This window comes from Neopsephotus bourkii, unplaced genomic scaffold (assembly GCF_033783945.1).
Source record: "Neopsephotus bourkii isolate Nb327-2 ecotype Australia unplaced genomic scaffold, CSIRO-AGI_Nbou_v1 NB_1820, whole genome shotgun sequence".
NCBI classification, from domain to species: domain Eukaryota; kingdom Metazoa; phylum Chordata; class Aves; order Psittaciformes; family Psittacidae; genus Neopsephotus; species Neopsephotus bourkii.
Genome location: NW_026902293.1, coordinates 8,918,681 through 8,942,837, shown reverse-complemented (window position 1 = coordinate 8,942,837; position 24,157 = coordinate 8,918,681). Strand labels below are relative to the sequence as shown.

The window sequence follows — 24,157 nt, the reverse complement described above, 5'->3', positions numbered from 1 at the left end:
TTCCCTTGTACAAACCTGGTGTTTAGCAGATTACGTATGTTATTCTGTTATAGGTACACTACAGTGATAGACAAAATGGCAAAGAGTGTATGACCTGTTTGACACTGTCTCCTGTGCAGATGACTTTCCAAGGTATCGGAAGCTCCATTGAAGCCAGCCATGACCAGGTATAATACCTTCACCCCACACTCTTGTAATTTTATTAATGTCCAGTAAGGCCAGAATATCAGCATTAGTAGATTTTAAATTTCAACGCATCTTGTGCTTTTCATATGGCATGTTCTTGTCACTGGGATTTGCCTATCTTGCCATGGTAAAATCCTGATTGAAATCCTAAAGAGTGATCCAAAAAGGGGACAAAACTATATTGCCTTTTATGTATTTTTAAGACATGTTAGGCAGCCTGAAGAGCTTGCTTTAGTTTGAAGTCAGATGTAAGGTTTCTGCAAAGGTTGTGTTTGATTTTATGCATGTGTCAGGTCTTGTCTATCCTATTTGTAATAGATTAGGGGTAGATGGAAAAGCAGGGAGATGAAGCCATCATCTCCTGCCATCATCTGTCACAAGAAACTGGCATTTGAGAGGGGAAAGGAATTTTTAATCAGACCGTAAAACTCCTATTTTGTTTGGCTGTTCTTAAAATATTTAATTCAAGCTTCTGGCAAAAAGCCAGGAAGAAAAAAACCCTCAATGTTAATCACTCAGTGCCCTGCTCCTTCAGATGGAAACTTAGGGGGGCTTCCATTTTAATATTCTTGTCCTCCAACACTCAAGTATAAAAGCAGGGCAACACTTGGTTACTCCAAAAGTTTTAACAGCAAAAAGGAAAAAAGTAGATGAAACCAAACCTCGTACCTTTTAGATCTTCAGTAGATTAGAAACAGTACCAGTTTTATCTGCCTTTGCAGGCCATCTTTAAATTGTACTGTGTTCACATTTACCATACATTTTATTAGGCTCTGTGACAAATTCTCTAAGGAAAGAGGGAAAGAGGAATAATTCTTAATAATTATCAGAATTAGTTACTTTTGGGGAAAAGTTTCAGACACTTTTAGCCCTATTTTTGATTGGTGGGTTGTTTTTTTTTTTATTTTATTGGAAGTTTATAAGTTAGTTGTTAATATAAACTAAGCCCATTGGTTATTTACATGGTAACATGAGGATACTTCCTGTCCTTAAGTGTTCGAGTGTTTGGTGTTTTATAATAACGGAGAGCTGTGGTAAGTCAGACCATACTTCGACGTTCAGTTCTGATTTCATACAGCAACTTGTTTATGCTGTTCTAAAGTCACTCTGTTTTTCTTTCGGTAAAGATTGTCTTTTAAAATTTAATTATAACTCAAATACAATATTTAGACATTTCAATGAATTTAAGGTGGTCCCTGTCAATTTGATAACAACTACATTCTGGGCTACCAGCCAGCTTGGCCTTTGTCTTAGCATTTATTTAGGCTAGAGTATGATATGTAAACAGAAAAAAGACTTTGTAAGCAAAAAGCACATTTAAGCCATCTGAATAATTATATATTTAAGACATCTAAATGTCTTAAGTCTTAACTTGTCTAAAGTCAAGCACCTAGAAATGAGGAAATTCTAGATTACATGCAGCATTAGTTTGATCCCAAGCATACCCATTCAGTGCTCCAAACAGGACATTCTTCTGGGAGGAAAAGAAACCCCCATAAAATCACATAGATAAAGATTTTATCATAGGAGGTGCATAAATAGGTTTGCTTGAAACATAATGTAGCTACAATTTCCTAATCTTGCTTCAACTTGAAGTTTAAAAAATGTTCATTGTTGGTTTGTTGGTTTTAGTTATGTAGTTTTCAACAGTGTTCTTCAAAAGCAAAGAAAAATGTTTTGTCGTTGCATGATGGTGTGGTTGCATTATTGAACCCACATCACTTGTGCAAAGATTTCGTCTGAGCTGAGAGCAAAACAAAGCCAACTGCCAACCACTGGGTCACAAAAGAGATCCACATACTGGACAGGATTCACAAATTTCTGCTTGTCCCCTTCCTAAGTATCAAAAAAGTTCCAGTATCTGAGAAAAGGGATGCTATTGACTGGTTGTGTTTGATAAGCAGGGTGGCAGGACTGAATTGAAGCATTATTTGCCTTCACCTGAATAAATAGAGAATAACAAATAATTAGCAAACAAACAGAAAGCTCATCAAGTGTCTGTCAGCCACTGACGTTAATTACTGACAAAATTACAGGCTTAATGGGCTAACTAAAAAAAACCCAGAGCAACCAACTTTTGTTTCTTGTTCCTGTGTAATTGGTATGATTTTGCTTGGTTTTCTCCCATTTTCCTCAAAGCAGGTTAACTTGATACCGTTATTATTCTTACAAAAATAGGAGACAGAACTGCTGTACCTTTGTTAAGCTGAATTAACCACATTTTAAAGTTGCAAATGCAGTAAGTGCAAGATAGCTGTATCCTATAAAACTTGAATTCCAGAAACTTTTCTTTATCTTAAGTAGTCTATTACTTTTAAATCATCTCTTTTGCATTGTATGGTAATTAGGACTAGTCACCTGAAAGCCTGTGGTTTCAATAGAGGCAGGTTGATGCCTATGAGGCCTGACATAGTTTGACGTCAGGATCTGTCCACCTCTATGCTCATGGATATAATTTTTCTCGTGTTCATTCTAAAATGTAGATTTTAGAATTTCTATGTTTCTTAAAAGCAAAACTGTCTAAATGAGACTCTGGAATAGTTCGTGGGAAAGTGGTGGGAGCTGTATACTAGATTTGTCCCTATATTGCAGCAGCAGAACCACAGCTGACCACATACCTTGATCAAAAAAACAAAGAGAAATTAAAAAAAAAAAGAAAAAGAAAACCAGCTTCCCAATGGCATCTCCAGCACTACAGTCTGCCTTCTGCATTGGATTTGTCTTCTGTAATATATCTCTCTACTCACATCCAGTGGTGGATTTGCTTCCAGCAGATACCAGATGGGTACAATCCTACATACGTACATTATCTTGCTTTTTCAAATATTCCAGGACTTGACACAGCAGTTTTTCAAGTCACTTGCTCTTTTCCTATACTCTGTAGGAAGTTTTCATTCCTTAGATTCATTTAACTTGTGATTTTAATGAGTTTACATTTTTTCCCCATATATTTCATTTGAGCTCTTTCAGATTAAAATAAACATTTCATACTTGTACACTAATTAGTGTGTATTTCAAATGACTGATTGACAAGGCATATCTCATTTGATCATGAAGCAGTATTATGGAAGCAGTTGCTGCTCTTTCATTTTCCTTTGGCAAACAGTAAAAAAGGGAAACATCCCTGAAGTACCGCTGCAGTCTAGCCTGCCACATTTTTGTTGGGTTTTGTGTTTAGCTGTGCCACCATCTTTGGTAGAAATGTAATGGTTTTTAGAATACTTTTTTCCTGCATGATTTCCTTTCCTATTTGGGCCCATTTTGAGATTTTTTTGAATGCTTGCCATGGAATACTCAGCCTGTACAACTGAATTTGTAAACCTGAATTTTTTTTGAGCTTGATGTTCATTGGGGAGTGACCAGTTCCTTAAATTTCAGGAGAGAGATCAAAGAACAGTGAATTTTCTTAAAGTCTTATTAATATTTTTGGTGACTTTGGAGGTTTTAATATATGTGCAGTTTTTGGAGTTGGCAGTATTGTTCATTTGCTTATTACTGACTTCTGCTGTTACTTCACCCTATAGTCCCAATGTGATGTGCTGTTAAAGTGACAACTTCTTTAAAAGCAAACCTTTTCTGCTTGTATTTTTAGTTCATGCTATCTAATCCAATCCATTCTGTTTGTGTAGTATGTTAGACCATGTTTTTAGAATTCTCCTACACTTTATAATGCCTAAAATAAAATACTTTTATTTTCTAGGGCAGATAACAATTGTGTGATGCTATGTATAATCTACCACTATTATCACTTTTATTTTCAAGTATAAAAATAGCTGGAAAGGGAATAAGCAGGGGCAGAAATTGTAGAAGTAGAGAGCTACTGATGAGACAGAGAAACTTGATAAGAGAGTCCAACAGGGAGGAGATGTGCTGAAAGGGAAGATGCCATGCTCACCAGTTTCAGAAATTGCTGACAGAAAGCTTGACAAACAGCAGTGACAAGCAAACAGAAATGTGGTATGAGGCAAACCATCAATGTAGGCCTGCAAACAGGCATTTCTGGGCAGGGCGAACGGATTGTGGTAATGCCCAGAGGTGAACAACTCCCAATGCACTTGAATACAGCAAAGGTGGAAGTAGTTCTCTAGGGATAAAAGACCTCAGAGATGGGTGGCAGGCTCAGGGGAAGGTGTCTGAAGCATTGAAACTTAAGGTTTAAGAAGAACTTTACCTGTAACAGCAAATACATAATACATACGAAGTTTCACATCTCTGGGTTTGTTATGGTCTGAGAATTATAGTCTAGGGATTTATGCCAGCCGGCACCACTGTCTTATCTGTAAGAAAAGCAAAAGCCAAAAAACCTAATGCTGTAGTCAGTGAGTATGCAGAGGATGAGAGTTTTGTCCAGTGCTGTAACTGAAAAAGATTAATGGGATTAGGTTTTTTGTTAAGTTACCTTTCCACATTATAAAAGAAAGATTATTTAGTGGCCATGACACTAATTCCTGCTTAAAATCATTTTTGTTCTAAGGTGAAATTCCTGTTTTCTAGACGTTCAGATTTACTTTATGGGGTGGTTTTGTCCTGGACATAACCAAAAAATAAGAAAATTTTAGGATATTTTTTTTTAAGATACATGCATTACTTTTTTTGGCTGGTGTTATGATGTGCTTCATTTTGCAGCTTATTTCCACCTAATTTACTATAAATGCAGTTCTCATTTCTTTGGGGCGCCTTCTTTAATAAAATGAGAAAACTTTAGTTTGACTCAGTGAAAATCTTTTTGTATTTTCCCCAAAGCCTGGCAATTCCATCACAGCCATTTCAGCATCAGGACTCCTACCTGACCTTGTAAAAGCATCTCCTTCTCATGCCGGTGTGATGCGGCTGACTGCTGCCTTCTCCTTGACATAATCTTCAGAGTGAGTCAGGCATGGCCACAGCTGAGTGCCTGGCGCTCCAGAAGACCACATTCATGCTTTCGATATATAGCACCATGTTTCACTCTTCTCTTATTGTGTCGGGGAAGTTTCAGTCAGGAGTCATCCCACCAGGTTTTCGTTAGAATCACCAAGTTGTTGTCTGCTATTTGGAACTTTTTCTTCGTCTGCTGTGCTCCCCATGACTGTGTGTGGAATGTTGGTACATTCTCTCTGTATTCTTCATCTTCTGTTTTGCATTATCTCAGTCTAGATGTGTGTAGCAGGACATTTGCTTTTCCCAGGCAGCTGAAGCTTTCCTTGATGAGCCTGAGATCAAACATTTGGTTCAGGGTGCATAATCTTTCATTTTCAAAAAGTGAGTTATTAATTAACTGCCGAATGGGAACAGAATGTAAACCAAGGCCCGGCTATCTCCTGCCAGACCTCTTCGGTGCTCTCATTCAGGGCTTCCTGAGCAGCTTCCCAACGTGACTACTTGCTGAAGATGCCAAATATGATGTTCCATGGCTCTGTGTATGTATGTTTGTTTACACAGTAGTGTGAGCAGGGTATGAAATGCTGCTGTTGCAGTCTCAGGGTGTCTCACCTTGCTTGACATGTAAATGATGACAAAGAAAGACCATGTATTTTTTGGGGACTGTTTTCTCTTCTGGTGGTGACAACTACTGGTGAGGTTTCACAAGAGTGGTGAGATTCACAGAATCACAGAATGGTTGAGGTGGGAAGGGACCTCTGAAGGTTATCTGGTCCGACCCCTGTGCCCAAGCGTGGCTACCTAGAGCAGGCTGCCCAGGACCATGTCGCAGGATTAACTCCATAGTGGGAGACTCTGTCTTGGTCGTTCCTTCTCACCGCGTTCATCTCCAATCCTGGCTGCTTCCTAAACCACTGAGCTGGCAGAAACTAACTCAAGTTTTTATTCAGTTAAGTGAATTGAACTGATCTACTGTGGCTTACAGGAGTACCAGAGCTGAAACAAGGGAGACATCGGGACTGCCCAGCCAAGAGAAAAGGAGGGGGAGCCACCCCCTTCCACAGCAGCAAGCTGTTAGATCAGGTTACCCACCTTGTAAAATGTCCCTTGAAGAAGATGAGGCAAAAATTAACCGTACAGAAAACTTATTTTTTTGTAGAAAGTTTTGTCTTGTTTGGTACTCTTAAACCTGTTCACTGTACAGTAGCATGACCTGGCATAAGAAAATAACAGGAATGCACACATAAGGAGGGAGGAAGAGCAGGATCATATCAGCCCTGAGCTGGAGAAGTTTAGATGTTTTGAACTGCACCCTTAGTTGCTTGCATTAGCAGGCTTTCAGTGCAGCATAGCGTGTGGAAGTGAAAAGAAAGGCAGTAACAACATGCAGCGAGCCGACCTTCTACAGACTACAGGCCAGCTCTTTGCTATCCTTAGTCTGAAAATCTGTTTCTGGGTTGGTTTGTTTTGCTGTTACTTTAGGCTCAGCTGGCCAATGGGGAAATATAAAAATCTTGAATCTTCTTGCTGGTGTTAGGGGAGAAGCTTAAAAGGGAAAGATATTGGAGAAGTTTGGAGAAGCTGAAAGTGTCGGTTTCTTCCTTGTCACACTGCAGCAGGAGACTGAGCCTTCTTGCAGTATCAAGAAATCTACCATCTTTTTTCCCTGACAGGAATAAACAGAGGGAAGACAACAGAGGTGGGTTTTTGTACTCAACAGTTAAAATTGGATAGGCATACACCTACTAGACAAAAGTTGGTGACAGAGATGGAGCCAAAATCAAAGTGGAAGGAGAGCCTCCTAGTAGTTTATGTTGCAGTTGGGATTATCAAGAATCTGGATTTTTCATCTTAACCCTGAGAGGACATATTTCATTTTAATAGCTATGTTCATTTTAATTTCTAGGACTGGTAAAACCTTTCAAACCTTATGATTGAAAACTAGCACTTAGTCAAAACCCAGCTGCCTTTTCTGTAGGCACCTCCAATTTAGGCAAAGAAAGTTACAGTGTACATGACTCAACTTTGTCGCCTACCCTGTACTTGCCAGAGTTATTCTGTGGCGTTTTCCACACACTAATCAAAGTAATGCTGTGTCTGTTTGTTGATGTGTGTTTAATCACTTGTCATTTAGTGAAGTCGTTTAACACACTAATGATATAATTGCCATTGCAAAATATATTGCCTTAACCACTCTGCAAGACAAAATAATGATCTGCACATGTTGCATCTGAAGAAATGTGCATTTGCCAAAATTGTGTTTGCCGCCTAATTTTTCCATTTCTCTTGAAATAATATCACATAGCTGGCATTATGCATTTACCTAGTACAAGCGAAGTTTCATAGTTTTTTTGTTTGCATAATTGTCATGCAACTCCCTTGAATCTACATAGTACATCCTACACCCCTTCATTTCAAGGATTCATAGCAAGAAGCCAGGATCTCATAATAAATATCCCGACAATAGCCTTAAAGGAAAATGAAGGAAGTTGGGTTTTATAGGTAATTAATAATAAGTAATTAGTAATTTTATGAGTAATTACAGGGGAATAACCAAGCTTATGTCCCATGAAATACAGTGGTATAACAAAACAGTGCTCCTTTCTGTCACCACTTTATTTTTATCAAATTGGTACAATTTTCCTCATAGTTTCAACAACTTTGCCTTCTTTTTGAGATAGGTCCTACACAACATAACCAGCCCTCTGGTTACTGGGCTACTCTGAAGTCTTCTATAAACATGGACCGCACCGTTCCCACAGCAAACTCCAGTCATCTGTTGTGTCTACATAACTTATGCACTCATCTGTATGTCGTTTGGGTGATGTTTCTGGTGCTGAAGCACGTTTCTCAGTCTGTTGTAGGCAAACTTGTGTCCATTCTGGGCAGAAGTAGCATTACTGGAGGAACATAGGAATAGTTTTGTCAAGTAATGGGAAGAGTGTCAAAGTAGTCATGCATGCACACTCAGTGCAGATTGTGGCAAGTTACTGACGGATTTAAAGTTCAGTTCTAAAATTGCTCTCTAAGCTATGCTACCTGTAATATGGATCAGTATTGAAGCTTTAGATCTCTGCTGAACGTGAGGAAGTTGTGGAGCTGTGTTTAGAAGCACTAAGATTAAACTCAGTTCCTAGATATTCATGGTGCAACAACATCCTGCTTTCTTCATTGGATGTTTTTTTAAATACCCCATCAAGAAAGAGATGAAGACTTGTCATAGCTTGACCATGGAAATTCCTTCACTTTCCTTTTTTTACATGATGGCTATTGGTACCTTGATGGAAAAGTGTCAGACATCTCCAGTGAAAAGAAGTGCTTATATTCCTTCCTATTACTCATTTAACGTAGAATCTGAGTCCCTCTCTTGTCTGTCAAACTCATTTCATATATAGTTTTTTGTAGTCTCGCTGAGTTTCTCAGATCATCATGTCAGAACATCCCACTGTTTGAGACAGAAAGGAGTCACCAGCCAGCCTTCTCTTCAAGGCATTTAATGTGCAATATCCTCACTTGATGGGAGTTTTTGCATCCCCAGAAGCTCCTTATGTACTTGTGTCCTTCATTTCAAAGCCCTTACAGATGGTCTGTGTCCCAGTACTAATGCTTAATTCCAGTAAGATCCTTCACATATGCTGAATGTAAGACTGCTTCCAAGTAATTCACTGTCTCAAGGATCTGGGACTTGAGATAATAAACACTAAAATGGAGGTATCAAGCAAAACCAAAACAGTGAACTCTTAAGTTAAACTTTAAATTTTATAAGTATTTCTTCATATTCATTCTTTCTCTTTCCCATCATTAGGGAGACTGTGAGACCTAGTTTTCCACAGATCCTTACGGCTGTACAAATAATTGATTTTACAGTCCAAAATCTTCTCTCTCATTCTGCATCCCCTCAAAAAAAAACAATTCAGATTAACCCAAAATAAAGAAAAAAGTGTGTCTAGCCAAAAAAAATAATTAATTTTGTACTTGGGCATTTGTAGTGAAAGTAGGAAAATAGCTGAGATTCACAAAGCTGGTGGGAAAAATGATGCATTACTTTACCTACAAGCTCAGCAGCTTGTGTGCTCACACAAGATGCAGAAGATGTCAATTTTATTCTACATCTCTTTGCAGGAGCATGAATCCTCTGTAGGAGCCCTCCTCATGCTGCAGAGCAGCACAGCTGGGTGGCCACAGGAACACAAAGTGAAAAGCACAGAGCAGTCATCTTCTTTGGTGCACTAAAACAAGTGTGCTCAGTAGAGCTGTGTGAGCAGAAGGGTTTGGGGGAATTCTTGTTTTGTAATACCCCACAAGATGTCAGTTAGGGGGCTGTTCTGAAAGGTGAAAAGAAGGATTTGATTCCTCCTGGGAGTCAAAGAGCCATGAGCTATGATTTTCCACAGTTCGGTATTGACTGTCAAGTGAATCTTGCCCTTTTGTTTTCACTACAAATGGCCAAAGCTAACCAAACTAACAAATAACTTGTAAGTTTCTGAAGTTATTTACAGTTAAATTGCAGAATACCTGTCCCAACTCTGGAAGTGAATTTACCCAACACAAAGCTGCTTTTTCCAGTGCATATCTATTTTCAGGAAGAATATGCTTACCTTGCTCTACAGCCCACCCCATCCCTGCCACCAGTACATATCCAGGTGGTGGCGGCATTGATTAAACCTGCAAACCATGTGCTCCTCATGGTTGGAGATTGCCACATGGACCCCAAGGAGGGACTGCTAGATCAGGCTACAACAGCAGTTTAAGGTAATAAGACATGTTCTGCTGGAGTCACTGTGTTCCCCAGCAGTCCCCAGAAAGTCTTCTTCCTTGATCTCATAATTCTTCTAAGCATAACCTGCAGACAAAATGAGAGCTTCTCTTCCTCAGCATTCAGCTCTTCAGCTGTCTATAAAAAAGCTTTGCATTTGCTTCAGGATTATTGAAACTTGGATATATGGTAGGAATTCATAAAGGACACCTTGGAATTTGTTTATATCTCTGCTGTTGCTAAATCTCTTCTACTGGCAGCTTGATACAGTAAGTGCTGAAGACTCAATTCTCTATGTGCTGATAGCAGTGGGGCTCTGAGCAGTTCCTGTACCCATCAGGCCTAAGCTATTTACATAAAAAGCACACCTTTTGCTGATACTGGCTACAGGGCTCTCATCCCAGTAACGTAAAGATTTTAGCTGGTTTGTGAGATCACAGAACGCCTGTTTAGTCATTGCTTCAAGCCGTCAGGCTGTTCAGCAAGTCAGACCTATTTCCGACTACTCCCTAAATATTTCATATTTTAATGCTGTTTTGAATAGTTGGGGTCATTTTTTCTAGCACAGCAGGCTCTAGGGAATTACGAATTGAGAAAATTTTTATGTTGTCATATTTGATTCAGTACCGGTTGTCATTTATGTGAAGTGGTACAATAATCCACTGTCAGTCATTTAGGGGACAGCTGGGTGTGCATGAAGCTTTGTTCTTGTGAGTGAGGCTTCCCAGGGTGCCGCAGTTCATCAATGCAGCTAATACTGCAGGACCAGGGGCTTGGTTTTTGAGTATGCCAGAAAACAGGAACATCCTTTCAAATTAAATAAAAAATAAACAGGGATCAGTGTGTAGACCTTCTTTTGTCATCATGCATCTGTCCATGCATGTGAGGAAAGTAGTACAAAAGCAAAAAATAGGAAAGGAATGTTTGCTATAACTTTCTAAGCTGTGAAATAGCTAAGCAAGAAGATACGGGTTTGGGAGGGAATTAAGGAAATTAAAAGGAGACATCAAACACTGGCTTGACCAGAAAATGGTTTAAACCCCAGTTGCCCTTATAAACAAAAATATCAGCACAGAAGTAGTCTGACGTGCTGGCGAATAGATTTGCACATGTCAAAGTACTTTGAGAAAATTTGCAAGAAGTTTAAAGTTTTTTGGCCCTCATTTAAATAAACTGGATCTTGTGGAGATTTCTGGAACTCCCCTGATAAGTAACACTTAAATCCCTTTTGATCAAATACCCATTCTCAGGCAATTACATCTTCTTAATTTAGAGGCCAGTTCAAAAGATTACTTGTTACCTTCATTTAGCAAAGGTTCAACTGCTGCAATTTTCTGATCCTTTTAAAAAATGCAAACAGTGAAAGTTTACACAATAAAAGTCCTTTTTTCATTCTCAAATTAATTATTTTGAAATATCTCACAGATTACATCAGTTTCTTACTTGCATCCGTGTTGCAAGATGGCGACTATTGTCTGTTGCTAGTGATGCATTAAATTAGTTGTTTACATTATAAAATCTAAACATATTAGAATCTTTTGTGTTTGTCTTCAAAGATTCCTATTCTAATAAAGCTTTCTGAAACAAGTTAGGTTGTCTTTTTTGTTTAGTTTATGCATCAGTGGAGAACCTAAAGATCTGTAGCCTCTAGCCATCCCTGTCTGTGTTTAGTAGAGTGTAAAGAGATTGTATTTGGGGCAACATATATTTTAATTTAAAAAGGAAAGTAATATTTTTCAGTTAATCATTTTGCATTTACAAAAGGTAATACCTGGGGCAAATGTAGATGGAAAGTGTTAAAATTCATCTTCTATTCTTAAAGACTGTTTTGCTGTGACTTTTAGTTGGAGTAAAAGAAGTATGTAAAATGTACTGGAAAATAGAAATTTTGGCTGCATCCTTCCTATTTCTGATGGCTTTGTATTACTCTTCAGGTCAAAGTGATACCAACATTCAGCAGAGAACAGTATTTGGGATTTTAAAGAAATGCACAATTTGAACTCTCAATTTTGCTCTTTAAACAATGTTATAACAGAGACCTAATGAAATATGAAAAATAAAAGCGAAAGCTGACAGCTTTAATATGGCTGGAGTTGTTTTGTGAAAGTAACTTTTATTATTAAGGGGAACTCATTTTTTGCAGCAAAGGAGCTTCTTGAAGAGTCAGTTGAGCAGTGTAACAATGAGTCCTCACACTTTCCCCTCAACACACTCCTTTTAAATGCAATTGTCTTAGTTCTTCAGCTGGAGAAATGACTGCTTTAATACACTTTATAGGTCATTCTGCATCTGCCTTGCGAACATGTGTTTTAATATGTTTAGACATACACCTTTCTATCTCAACAGTGTTGGCAAGTCATGAGAAAAGAGCAGGGTTTCATTTACCTGTCAAACCCCAAAATAACTGCGTTAAGCAAATGGCCAGATAAAATTGTCACCATTCTACTTTCTGTCAATGAGTGTCACTGAAAGGAAGAGTAGTGAGCTAAGTGTTAACTGCAGAAGATTATTTTCTATGTAAAAGATAGGCCTTGTAGGATAACAAGTCAAGATCATATCTAAATAACCTCTAGAACTTACAGCGATATAACAGGCACTGAGTTACAGTAAAACTTGGGAAATGTGACAAAATAAGCAGTGGAATGAAGAGAACAGTACTAAAACCAGTTGCAAAAAACGAGGAAGAATAGAATTTGATGAAACTATGAAATATCTTAAGGAACATCTTGTTTCTAGTCGTGACTAAACAGTGACAAAAGTGATAAGGGGTAAACTGACTGTTTTCAATGTACCATCTTTAGACAAAAAGGCTAAGTGATTAAAAGGTACTGAAGATTAAGTAAGTGTAGCATTTTAAAGTGTTGGATTGAAAAATAAAAGGATATATTATTTGCTTGAAAGATTTTTTTAATGAAAGAAAGTATAAGAAGGTATGAAACAGTCTGATGTAACAGCCCACCAGAAGTTGTTTCAGAGGTAATCACTTGATGAGATATTTAGGCAAGTTGTGTTCCATCAGCAGCATAAGACACTGCTGTGTAACAAGATACCTGAACAGCTTTATTGAAGGTTAATCATGAAGCTTCAAAATTAATATGGACTATGGTCCAAAGTCTAAAATACAAATTCAAGCCTCATGAGAAAAAATAAAGGCTACATTTTAAATATATCCTCTAAGTCAGGACTTATGATTTAGATACCTTAGACTATGGTATTCAGAAACAAAAAAACATGCACAGCTTTTAAACAGATGCATGCTTTATTTTTTGCCAGAACTTTACTTGTTCAATTTATGATATCAGATGAGTTTCCAAACCACTTCCATTAAGAAATTCTGACCAAATGTCCTGATCCTGTAAACATTTTCATACTTAATGTAGGTCTGCATATGAGTTGTTCCTTTAGATCACCTAATGATCAATACGTACAAATGTACAGACAGTCAGAAATGCAAGTTCAACCGATGTGAATGAAGGTTGATCTGAGGTGAAATACAAAATACAGCAACATTCCCTGGTTTTAGTATCACATCTTCATTTTGTCTGGGATCTTCTCTAAGTGCATAACAGTAAAACAGGGCTTCTCTGAATACAGTCAAACTAAGAACTGATATTCCTACATTTAATTTTTAATGTAAAACTGCATGAAAATTGCAGTTTCCAGCTATATTGCATAGTTTATAGTAGAATAGATACTTTGGTTTTTGAGCTCCCTTTTTCCCTCTTTTCTTTTCCAATGGTATAACCAGGTGATGTGGATTGGTTTCTGTTATACAAAGAAGTCAGAAAGTCTTTTTCGGTCTCAGAATGGATACTGCGAGTACATTGATGTAGTGTGTTGGCTGAGGAAATTTGGTAAAGGCAGTGTTACAGAGTTTGCAGCTGAAGTTTCCTTTAAATTCCTTGACTGGCAGAAGAAAAAAAAAAAGCTGAATATCACTGAGTCTGAGAGAAGTTGTGTGCGCTTCTTGTCTGACCTTCCTTTACCTTTTGAAAGATCTTGGTTTTGTCTTTGTTACTTTTGAGACATCTCCCTACAGATCTCTCTTACTGTAGGTACTGCAGGTCCACTTAGGTTGCCCACACCTTCTCCCATAAGCAGAATAATTTAAGCTTCTTTAGTCTTGAAATACATAGAAGATTTTGCGTACCTTACTCTTCTAACTCTTTTTGAGAACCATCTGATTTGTTAAGATATCTTTTAATCTTTGGAGTTTATAGCTAAGCATGCTCAAGTTTTAGAATATCAGAGTTATCTCCGCAGGTAAAAACACTTTCCTCTTTCTTAATATGATTCTGACTATGTATGTCCATGAAGTGGAACTTGCATCATTGCAGATTACCTGCTGAAAGTTCAATTTTTACAATATTACATGTCAACATGAGTGGTTTGCTCCAAAATAGCTGGGTTTTTTTTTGCAGTTCTTGCTCTTTGCTGGGGATAAAGCAGAGAGTGCAGCAAAAGTGCATTTTCTGTGTCAAAAGCAAGTCTTTACATTTAAGAAAAGGTATAATTTCTCCTAAATTTCATTATTCCATGAGTTGCATTCCTTGAGTGCTGGGAGTAAAGTTCAAGATGTTAATATGCTAGTATGATTACGAAGCTTTTGATGAATGTGGTCTGTATAGGGCTGGGCTCCTGTTCAAACTCAATCAGTCAATAGGTAAATGTCATTAAAGGTTCTGAATTTGCTGAGGATGAATTTGTATTCTCTAAATAATCACCTGGCATATTCTGTGCATAATATCCTTATATAATGTCAAAAATTGCAGAGAAAGTAAATCTCAAAAGGTATAACTTTTCTGTGTACAGATGCACAGGATGTACCTCTGAGAACATCTCAGCATACATCTGAGCAGTTCTGTTGAAGCTAATTGATTAATTGAATCTTATGTCAAAAGTCTTATACAATGTTGGATAAATTAAGGCTATGAGTAGGAACAAAATCCTTAGAAATTATCTCAGAGTGAAAGAAGTAGTACTGACATACTGTCAGTGCACATAAGAAGTAACGTGTATATTATATGTTGCTTACAGAAATTACAAAAATCTATATGCCAAGTTGCAAAAATTAATTCACAGGGATTGCGTGTAGGTAAGGTCACTCAGTTACAAGGCACTTTCAAGATCTGGTCCAGATTATATTCATCCATCAGCATACTTAAAACAACTTGTCATTATGGTGTATCCTGTATAAATTAACTATCTGTGTATACATCACAAACACAATCAAATTATATTTTACATTTGAAATATATTTAAAATATTTTCTTTTGTTATAAATTTCTTCGGTACAATGTTTTTTCTGTGGAAATCTGAGATGATCTCTTTAATTGTGTAGTGTTGTGTTTCAGTAATTCAAGTCACAGTGCAGGTGGTACATGCAGTTTGCTGATGTTAGAGATAGTATTTAAACAACTCCATGCTCAGAGGTAGTATATCAAAAGTTTTTAAATTGAGGGTGACAGGAACTGGTGCTGCACTTTCATGTTATCCAACAATGTGGAAGAATTTTGACATACAGCTGGAATGATCAAACTGCACCAGTTTTGCCGTCTTAACTTCATTTGACATGAATTTCAAAGGTATTTGAAAATTACTAAGTTGTATGCTACATTTGAAGAGTTTGCCTTCTTTAGAGAACTTTGTTATAAAGCCCGATACAAGGGGGGCTATGATCTCAAAACACTGCATAAAGCTGACATATTTTTTGGTAAATTTCCTTTTATGTTTAATTTGTGAGTCAGGCAGAAGCTGTAGTTTCTACAGGAGCTGTTACTATAAAAGTTAAGTACGCTGCTACTAACCTGCCTACATTATTTTACAAACGTACTTCTTCCGCTGATGCAGGAAGAGTCTGGCCTGAAAATACTAAAGATTACTTCAGATCATCAGTATTTTGTGTATCTATAGTAGATGAAATTGGAAAACAAAGGTAACAACAGTAAGCCCAGAGTCGTTCGCTGATACGAAGCAGGTTCTAATTGTACAAGCCTTAGTAAGTGTTGTAGAATATTTACTGGTTTGTTGCTTTTTGACACAAAAGGCAAGGCAAAAAAATCCCTAATCTTTTTTGTTGTGCTGTTTAATACTGCTGTGGCTCAAAGAATGGAGCTGTAAGAGTAGAGATAAACACTTCTTTCTAAGGTAAAAACTATGTAATTTAAAATTTTCTGTGAATACCTGTAATTCTTCAGGATTCTGACACCTGTGACCCATAGGACTTAATTTACTTTTATAGTTAGATGTATGTATGAGTCATATAAAAGAAATGAGGATACCAAAACTTAGAAAAAATAATTTAATTACAAAAAATGCTGTAAAAACTGATGATTGAAAAATAGGTATAAGAAAAAATCTTTTGGAAAATGGTTTCCTGTGCTTTGAATTTAAACCTTTTATTTTTTATTTAGTTAATATGAAACATTTCCCTACATTTTTATTTACAGTAAGGTCTTTTATGTTAGTGATGCTTTTTTCTGTCTGAGTACCAAGTGATTACTGCATAGTGACTCACAAAGGGTACCTTGATATAATAGCATTTCATAATTATCTGACAAAACAGCAGATGATGGTTTGGTGTTTGCTGTGCTTATCTGCAGCAATAACAAAGGATTAAATGCTTCCTTGCTCCTGTGTTGCAGTTCTCGTACTTTCCCTGCTAGCTCACATAGGCAAGAGAGACGTGTTTATACCAAGTATAAAGTTCAGCAGGGACTGTAGGAGGGAGCTGGTTAAGAAAGCAATACATGTCTTATATAAGAAAAAACAGTGCCCTGTACAATAGTGATTTCTTTTAAACAGAGGTCTATGGGGGGAAGGATGATGGCATGTGATTGAGACACCTGTTGGGAAAATAGGCAACTATTGACAAGTCTGATTCATGACTGAGTGACTGCTCTGCTAGTCTTCACATGATCCCCACCGAGAGCGAGCCTCGACCGCCTGCTAAACAAGGGCTGTTTGAAGTTTCTTTTTAACATTTCCAAGACGTTAATTCAGCAGGACATCTCCACTGGGGTTCTCGATGTCACCAAATCAGCAGCTGTTGAAATCCATTCACTTCAGCATGAAATGTTTGCATAAGTTTTTTTCTTTTTTTCTTTTATTTGTGACAACAGCAAAGTAAATAAAACCCTAAAAATCCTGCACTAGTCAACTTGTATATGTGTGAGAACAGCTTCTGGTTGCAATTGTAGGTGCTAAGGCAAAATGTTTATTTGTAGAGAGCAGTGACAGTCAGAGTAGTTTATTATGATACACAAAAAAATACTGATTTTAATAGACATTTTTGTGACATTTTTCCAGTGTAAACATTCAGTTAAGTTTTGTGCCAGCTGTTGAACTTGTGTGAAAAGCGTTTTTAAATTGAATTGATTGTTTTTCAATTCAAAAAATATCATAAAAGTCTAGAAGCAAATGTTTCCTATTTTTTCCAGTTAGTAAATGAAACGCTGTTTCTCGGGTAGGAAAACATTTCTATCTGACTCACATTTCCCTGAGAAAACAGCTTGTATCATAGAATTAGTTTAGTTTGAAGGGGAAACAGAACAAGGCAAGACATGTAAACATATGACAAAGCTTACTTTGATATTTAAATGCCTTTTTTTTTTCTTTTCCTGGCCATCTGAAAAAAGGTGTGGTGAATGTAGTCAATTGTAAATAGAAACTGTATTTTCAGTCAGCTTCATTGTTAAACCTGAGAACTGCTGACCACATAGGAAGACTCCCGGTTTGAGCCATCCCTCCTCTGTTTATTAAATCTGTTAAGACTTAAGTGTATTTTTACAAGTTCATTAATGTATTCCATTCTCTCTGATGTATTTTTTCCCACTATTATCAGATTTCATTATATGGGAGGAATTATCAGATCAACCCATTATACAGCCGAGCAGCGTTAAGTCTGATTGGAATTTGGGCTTCCCTCCGTTTACAGGGGGAATATTGTGTAAATCAGACTCTCGGGTTTCAGTGGGAGGCACAGGGCTGCACAGCATCCATTTGTCAAGTTGATTGCACCTCAGCGAGGTTGCATTAGCTTGTCTTTGAACAGAAGTGAAATCCTATGCGAAGCTCCCCTTTCTGTCATTTACACTAACATCCATCCTCTTAAACCAAGGCCTCAGAGAAAAAACAAAGTGATGGCACAATATAATCAGTCACTCAGGTTGTCTGTCATCTGTTTTCTTAAGGAAATGACTTTTAAGTTAGTGGAGCAGAAAATTGAAGAAAATTAGCAGAGGGTTGTTGTAGAAGCAGGAGGAATTTTTAAAAATTACAGATGTATGTAGGGAAGCTCAATTGCATCCAGCAAGCAGCAATGCAGTTAACTCCGTGTTTTACTTTAGTGTCAATGTAATGCCAGCGTGCCCGATACGCAATAATTCAACTTTTAATGAAACTTTTTTCATAAACTTGAATTGGGTTGTAAACACACAATAAAAAGCTGGTATGCACATTTTCAGCTTTTATATCAGTGGCTGTGTTTTATGATGCTGAATACTCGAGTAATTTACACTTTTTTTCTTGTGTCAGGAAAGCTGCCTATGTATCTCAGAAACGTTAAGCTGGAAAGGCCATTGTAAACAGCTCTCTTTTGAAACTCAGAGATCTGTTTTTCTACTCTAATGAAAGTGATAGCAATAAATGACATTTCTTGTTTAAATTGATGCACAGTGAAACTTGGACAGTACAGTAGCAACAGTTGCTACAAGGTTAACGGTGCAATTGAAGATAAAGATGCCCATTTTGCACAAGGTAAAAAGCACCACGTTTAATATAGTTCTTTTTCTCCTGTCTTCCTGAACTCTTCTTTTACCTGCTCTGGAAGTAAGTTTTTAATTAGTGATACTTTGGTTTAACTTCAATCAGTAAGAAAATCAGTTTTGTCTTGTGCGTCTTAAGGGAACATTTTTCAGTGTGGTGTTTTCCTGAAGGAGGGTTGTGCATGGCTATTTTAAGCTAGAGCAAAATAGCACATTCCTAGTTCAAAATAAAAACTGTGAGCTCTTGCAACAAACTGGTGTGAATTTTGAATTTCTTTAGTTATTTTGGAATACATATGCCTTCTGAGGGCTTTCCAGACATGCAGAAAGTGATGTGACTAGCATCCGTCAGTTATGCTTCTTTCTTTTCTTTCTTTTCTCCCCTTTTCAGTCTGCCCAAGGGAAAATTGCATGTGGTCTTTATTTGTTTATGTCATGCAGATATAGTAGTGAAATCTACAGCACAGTAACAGAAATGTTACTGATCTTGGGTGAGAAGCATCTTATATTCCTTTCCCCCCACTCTTTTCTGCTAGAAATGTAGACATGAAACCTCACAAAATGAGTCTGGTTAACCAATTGCTTCATCTTAACATGCCTTGGAAACCTTGGATGGAATATGATAAGACAATACAAAATTGTCTAATTTATACCAATGCACTAGCACATTGTCACTTGGAAAGAGAAGGAAATGTAGAAAAAAGATTGCTATTTTAAATACTATGCAAAGCGTCTTTTTGTAAGTTTTATGCACAACTGTTGTTTGCAGCTGGTTTAATTTTTCAGTCAGTAGGTATTAGATTTTTCATGTATCCCTTGAGGTAAACTTGAATTGGCTGCACAATCTTGAATGCACTTAGATTTGGATAGCTTTAATCAATAGAGACATTACATACACTGAAGTCATTTAAGATCTGCAGGATCAAAGCATAAGTGACTCCATACTTCTCAAAAATAAATCTCAAAAGATTTCAGTAGGAAATTATTTTTAAACACAGCATGTAAAATTATATAAAAAGTTGCAGATTATAGAAATATCAGGTACACTGTTTGTGCAGCTCATGTTTCATTAAGATATATATTACTTAAGGTTGTGCTATGAAGATGATAATGGCTACATTTTACACTTCTTTTCCCTTTTATAACCCAATGTTAACACTTAGGAATTCGGGAACTTGAGAGCCCTAGTAGATCAATCTTGATTAGTTTATTTTTCTTTGTAAAGATTTTGATAGCCTGGTAATGCTTTTGTTTGAAAGAGTATTCTTTACTTCCTCTTGTGGGGGATGAAATATTGTTACACCCAGCTCTTCCTCTGAAATAGTGAAAAACAATTTAAGTAACTGAATCTTTGATGAGGAGACCTTAGATTGAAAAGTCTGGCACTTAATTGCCCTTTTACTCATAATTCTTCTACGTTTAACCTCAAAGGCGATTTAAAAAGTTACATCTTAATTGCATAGCCTCATTCCATCATTAGTACTTTGCCTTGCAGCGATTTATTACAACTTTATTTCCCTGAACCATCAGTGAAGATGATGCTGAATTTTATATTAGCCAAGTGTCCTTTTGAGATTAATGTGGTAATATAGATTTTATGCACCTTTTTTCTGCTTTAATATTTGTGTTATAGATTGGGGTTATAGGTATAGCACAACTGCTGCAGTAGTTTAGAGAATGCTGCATGTATTGCCACAAGAACTGATGCTGGAAATTTATTTGTAAATGTGTATCTGCAAGAAGAAATAATAGCAGGGCATTCTCTGGTGTGCTTCTCTAGCTATTTTTACAGCTTACTTTTTACACAGGGTTTTCACCTTTGAAGGTAATAGTTGGACTCCCATTGTGAGGAAAGCACTGTAATCAGATGGGCTAGGAGATGGGGATATGGGCAAAAGGGTGCTGTTCCAGAGATGCCACCCTTAGCATTGGGCAAGTCACCATAAATTTGGCTTTTCTTTCACAACAGTCCTTTGGAGGTTCCTACATTCTTAAAATTTTTAAGGGTTCCAGCTGCTAAGGCTATGAAATACCAAAACTCCCTTGTGTCAGTGCAGGATCAAGGTAGAGTTCATCATGAGCATATTTCCTGTTGTGTTCTCTAATTCATTTGGATAGCTATTTAAATATGGCAGCTAGAAAGCATTGAGACCCTTTATGCTACTCTATGTAACTGATGTAATTTAAAAATTCACAGCTTTTCCATTCCATTCTTACCCAAATTCTCAGATTAGAGCTGGCAGCTACTGGTGTCAACTATACAAGCATTTCTGCTTCCACAAAGCTCAGGGAGATTGCCATGGATGAGGCTGTTTTGATGAATACTTCAAGCCAGGTGTGCTGACACCAATGCAGAAAGCATCGTTCTGACTTTCCGACACTCCTGGCTTCTCGTTCTTGATGCTTTCCTTTGAGCTATTGCAGCTGTTTATCCTGCAAGCAGCAAGGGAGACAAGGCTGGGGAAAGACATGGCTGCTTCCTTCACATATACGTACCACTGGCACAAACAGCAGAAGTGCGGGTTTGGCTGCAGATTGTGGAGCCAGCCAGATGGGATATATAGGTGAATCAGAAGGCTCTCCATAGCATTGCAAAAATAGGCAATCACCCATCTTCAGGTGAAATAACATGGAACTTGGGGAATGCTGCATCCTTGCTACATCCATTTATATGCTTATGCTAGTAGCTGTTCAAACACCAGCAGCCTCCAACCTAATCCCAGACACATTTTACCTCCTGAAACAAAAACATATGTGGGGATACTCAGGCACTTGAACTAGGTGGAAGAAGGGTATGACTGGATATTAATCTTTATGGAAGTTGGATATACCTGGAAGAGAAGAACAAAAGCAAATGAAAGAAAAGTGGACGAAGCAGGAGGAAAAGTATTGCAAAAGACCCACAGGAAGAAAAGAAAGTGAAATTAAAAGAATTAGATGAGCACTGGAACAGTCCCACAAAGGATTGAGTTCTGGCTGAAAAGACTCCAAGAGGGATGGCAGAGATATTTTGCTGTTGTGTGAATCTCTTGCATTCAAGGAAACAGGAATGAAGTTGAGGGCAGGTGACTTTGGAGGTGTTTTTTTAACTAGATATGCCTACAAGATGCTCGACTTTATAATTTTCTCCTCTTAATAGAAACAGCCCTCAGGGCCTAAAACTTTGGTTAATCAGTTAGGTCAAAAGGGTAATAATAATGTAGAAGACTATGAATTAGAAGTGTACCCTGGGGAAAGCCTGACCCAATGAATAAGTAGAAAATAACCATACAAAACTCTGTAATGGGATCCTCTGAATCTGAATGGGTAAATGAGGGCTCCTACAAATATGTTCACCATCTAATATGAAACATAACTCCAGAAGTATGTATTTTTATTCCCTGTTACAGGAGTGAAACCACACTGGAGTTACTGTAACACTGAGGCTGAACTAATCCCATCACAGGATCAGATCTTGGTAATAAATAGTTCCAGGTGTGATCCAAGGATTAGGAATGTTTAGATTTGTTTAAGCTGAAAGGTGTGGAGTTTTTTTCAGTCTTTCCACCGACAAGGGAGTGTTGTATGAGGTGTGTAACTCCTGTCTCTCAAAACTGCTTATTATCTCTTTTTACTGGTATATCTATCTCAAATACTTTACCAAGAAAGCTGATACCGCTGTGTTTATGTTACAAATAGGGAAATGAGGGATAAGGATGATCAGCATTTTCCTAAAAATCAGCCACCATGCCAGCAGCAAAACTGGAAGTATAGGTGCTGGTCCAGTGCTCTGCTTAGTGGGCTCTGCTGCTTTCCAGGGCATCCTTATAATTCGCCACTTTCTTTGTCATGAAACATTGGATTTACGATGGGACAGGTTTGGAAAAGAGATGGTCTTTTGAAAATGCCCATTTTGTGAGTGGCATTAGACAGGAATAGAATGAGCATGTATTTAAAGATTGTACTATGTTGCACATACGTAAAGGACCATACTAGGGTTGCATAGGCAATCACTGGGGTTGCCAGTGCCTACGTGTTTTTCAGTCTTTGGTTTTACAGTTTTAAGGATTATGTCTAATCAGGTGCTTGAAGTTCTGTGAAATAGAGCTTACCTCAGTTCTCAGTTCCTTTCCTCAGGATGTGGCTGTATTGGCAGCAGATAGTTATCTCAGTCATGTAATTTGGATAAGTTTGTACCTGAAAAAGGAGCTGCCCAGAACTGGCTTTGAGGACTCAGAGTATTTATATCTGGTTTTGTACCATAGTCCCTGTTCAGAATTTATACAATGGTATCAAAGCATCAGATAGGTGGTGACTTCCGCTTATAACCCAGGATTTTCCTTGTGTGCATCCCTTTTATGAACACGAACAAAACAGTTTATGGCCTGGAGCACTTGACTTTTCTCCCTAATCCATGTGTCCAGAGAGATCAGAATGGAAATAGAAGGCATGGCAAAAGAGAAGGAGCATGAAGAAGACTGTTCTTTTGCACCTACACTGGCATTTACGGGATCTGTGCAAAGAAAATAATCACCAGTGGCACCAACTACAGGGCCTTTGACTATGCTTTCCTTTAGGCTGTGTGCTAACCAGAGGGTTGGAGCCAGGGCTGAAGTGTTGTGGGACATCGTTTGTAATGATTCTAGATTTCTTGAATAATTCATGAAGCTTTTGGACCCCTTTTCCCCCAACAAACACAGAGACAGTTGTGCTGCAGAAGAGTTTGAGAAACTCCATAAGGAAAGTGGCTTACTTCTTCAGCCTTTATATAGGCATTTTAAAGCAGATTTTGTTATTCTCTATTTTAGGGGGATGACAAAGCTGAGCATTTACTTTTTGCAGAGTTAATACACTGTGGTGATTTACTTTTTATCTCTTTATTAGGGTTTTACTGCCTTATTTACATTGTAATAGCAATAGTGATGTTTTCATATAATCATATTGCCTTTGATTGGGAGCGACACCAAGATAACAGAGTGCTTCATGATTCAGTTATTTGTGTTCTTTGCAAGAATAATTAAAGGATCATGCCAAAATCTTATCGGAGCATGAAAATTTAGCATGCCAAGAGTGAAGCTATTTAAGTGGCATACCAATGGTTTATTTGGTGACAAGATTCACTTTTAGAATCTCTTTTCTGTTTCACTATTGATGGTTAGAACTGTAAAAAGTGTAGTTATCCAAAAGCATTAGGAGGAAAATAGATTTTCAAATGTCCTGTGATTGTAGATGATTCGGTTTTTTAAAAGTCATCAGAGAAACTGATTTTTCAGAACTGAGCAAATATTTTCTGAAAAATCAAGCCATGGGCAGGTGTTTGAAAGTCAGCCAGCACTGACACAGCTATTCATGCTAATCCTCTCCTAAATCTTCACCATAAAGTTTTTGGAATCTAGTTGCTCATTTGGAACAAATCTTCAAGTATTAGCTTGCTTCAGACTTATTGCAGCTGAATAGGAAACACTGGTGCTTAAGTTGTTCTGAATAATTAAACAATCTAAGACATTGTAAAATGACATACATGCACCTATTTCATACATGCTTTATGAAATAGGTTCTTTATTCACCATTAGATCTTCTTAAGCCACCAATATCTACCTTGTTATTTTTT

General features: G+C 37.5%; 1 protein-coding gene across 3 annotated transcripts in view; it reads left to right on the top strand.

The window, feature by feature from the left end:
- The window catches only part of STAU2 (staufen double-stranded RNA binding protein 2), a 143,793-nt gene that overhangs the window by 83,760 nt on the left and 35,876 nt on the right, over positions 1-24,157 (top strand). For 2 of the 3 annotated variants that reach the window (XM_061342981.1, XM_061342984.1), the window contains exon 12: positions 54-167. The exons of the other annotated variant lie outside the window; for it this stretch is intronic. In XM_061342981.1, coding sequence (XP_061198965.1) covers positions 54-167 — 114 coding nt within the window. The remainder of the gene's footprint in view (positions 1-53; positions 168-24,157) is intronic. 3 annotated transcript variants of the gene reach the window in all.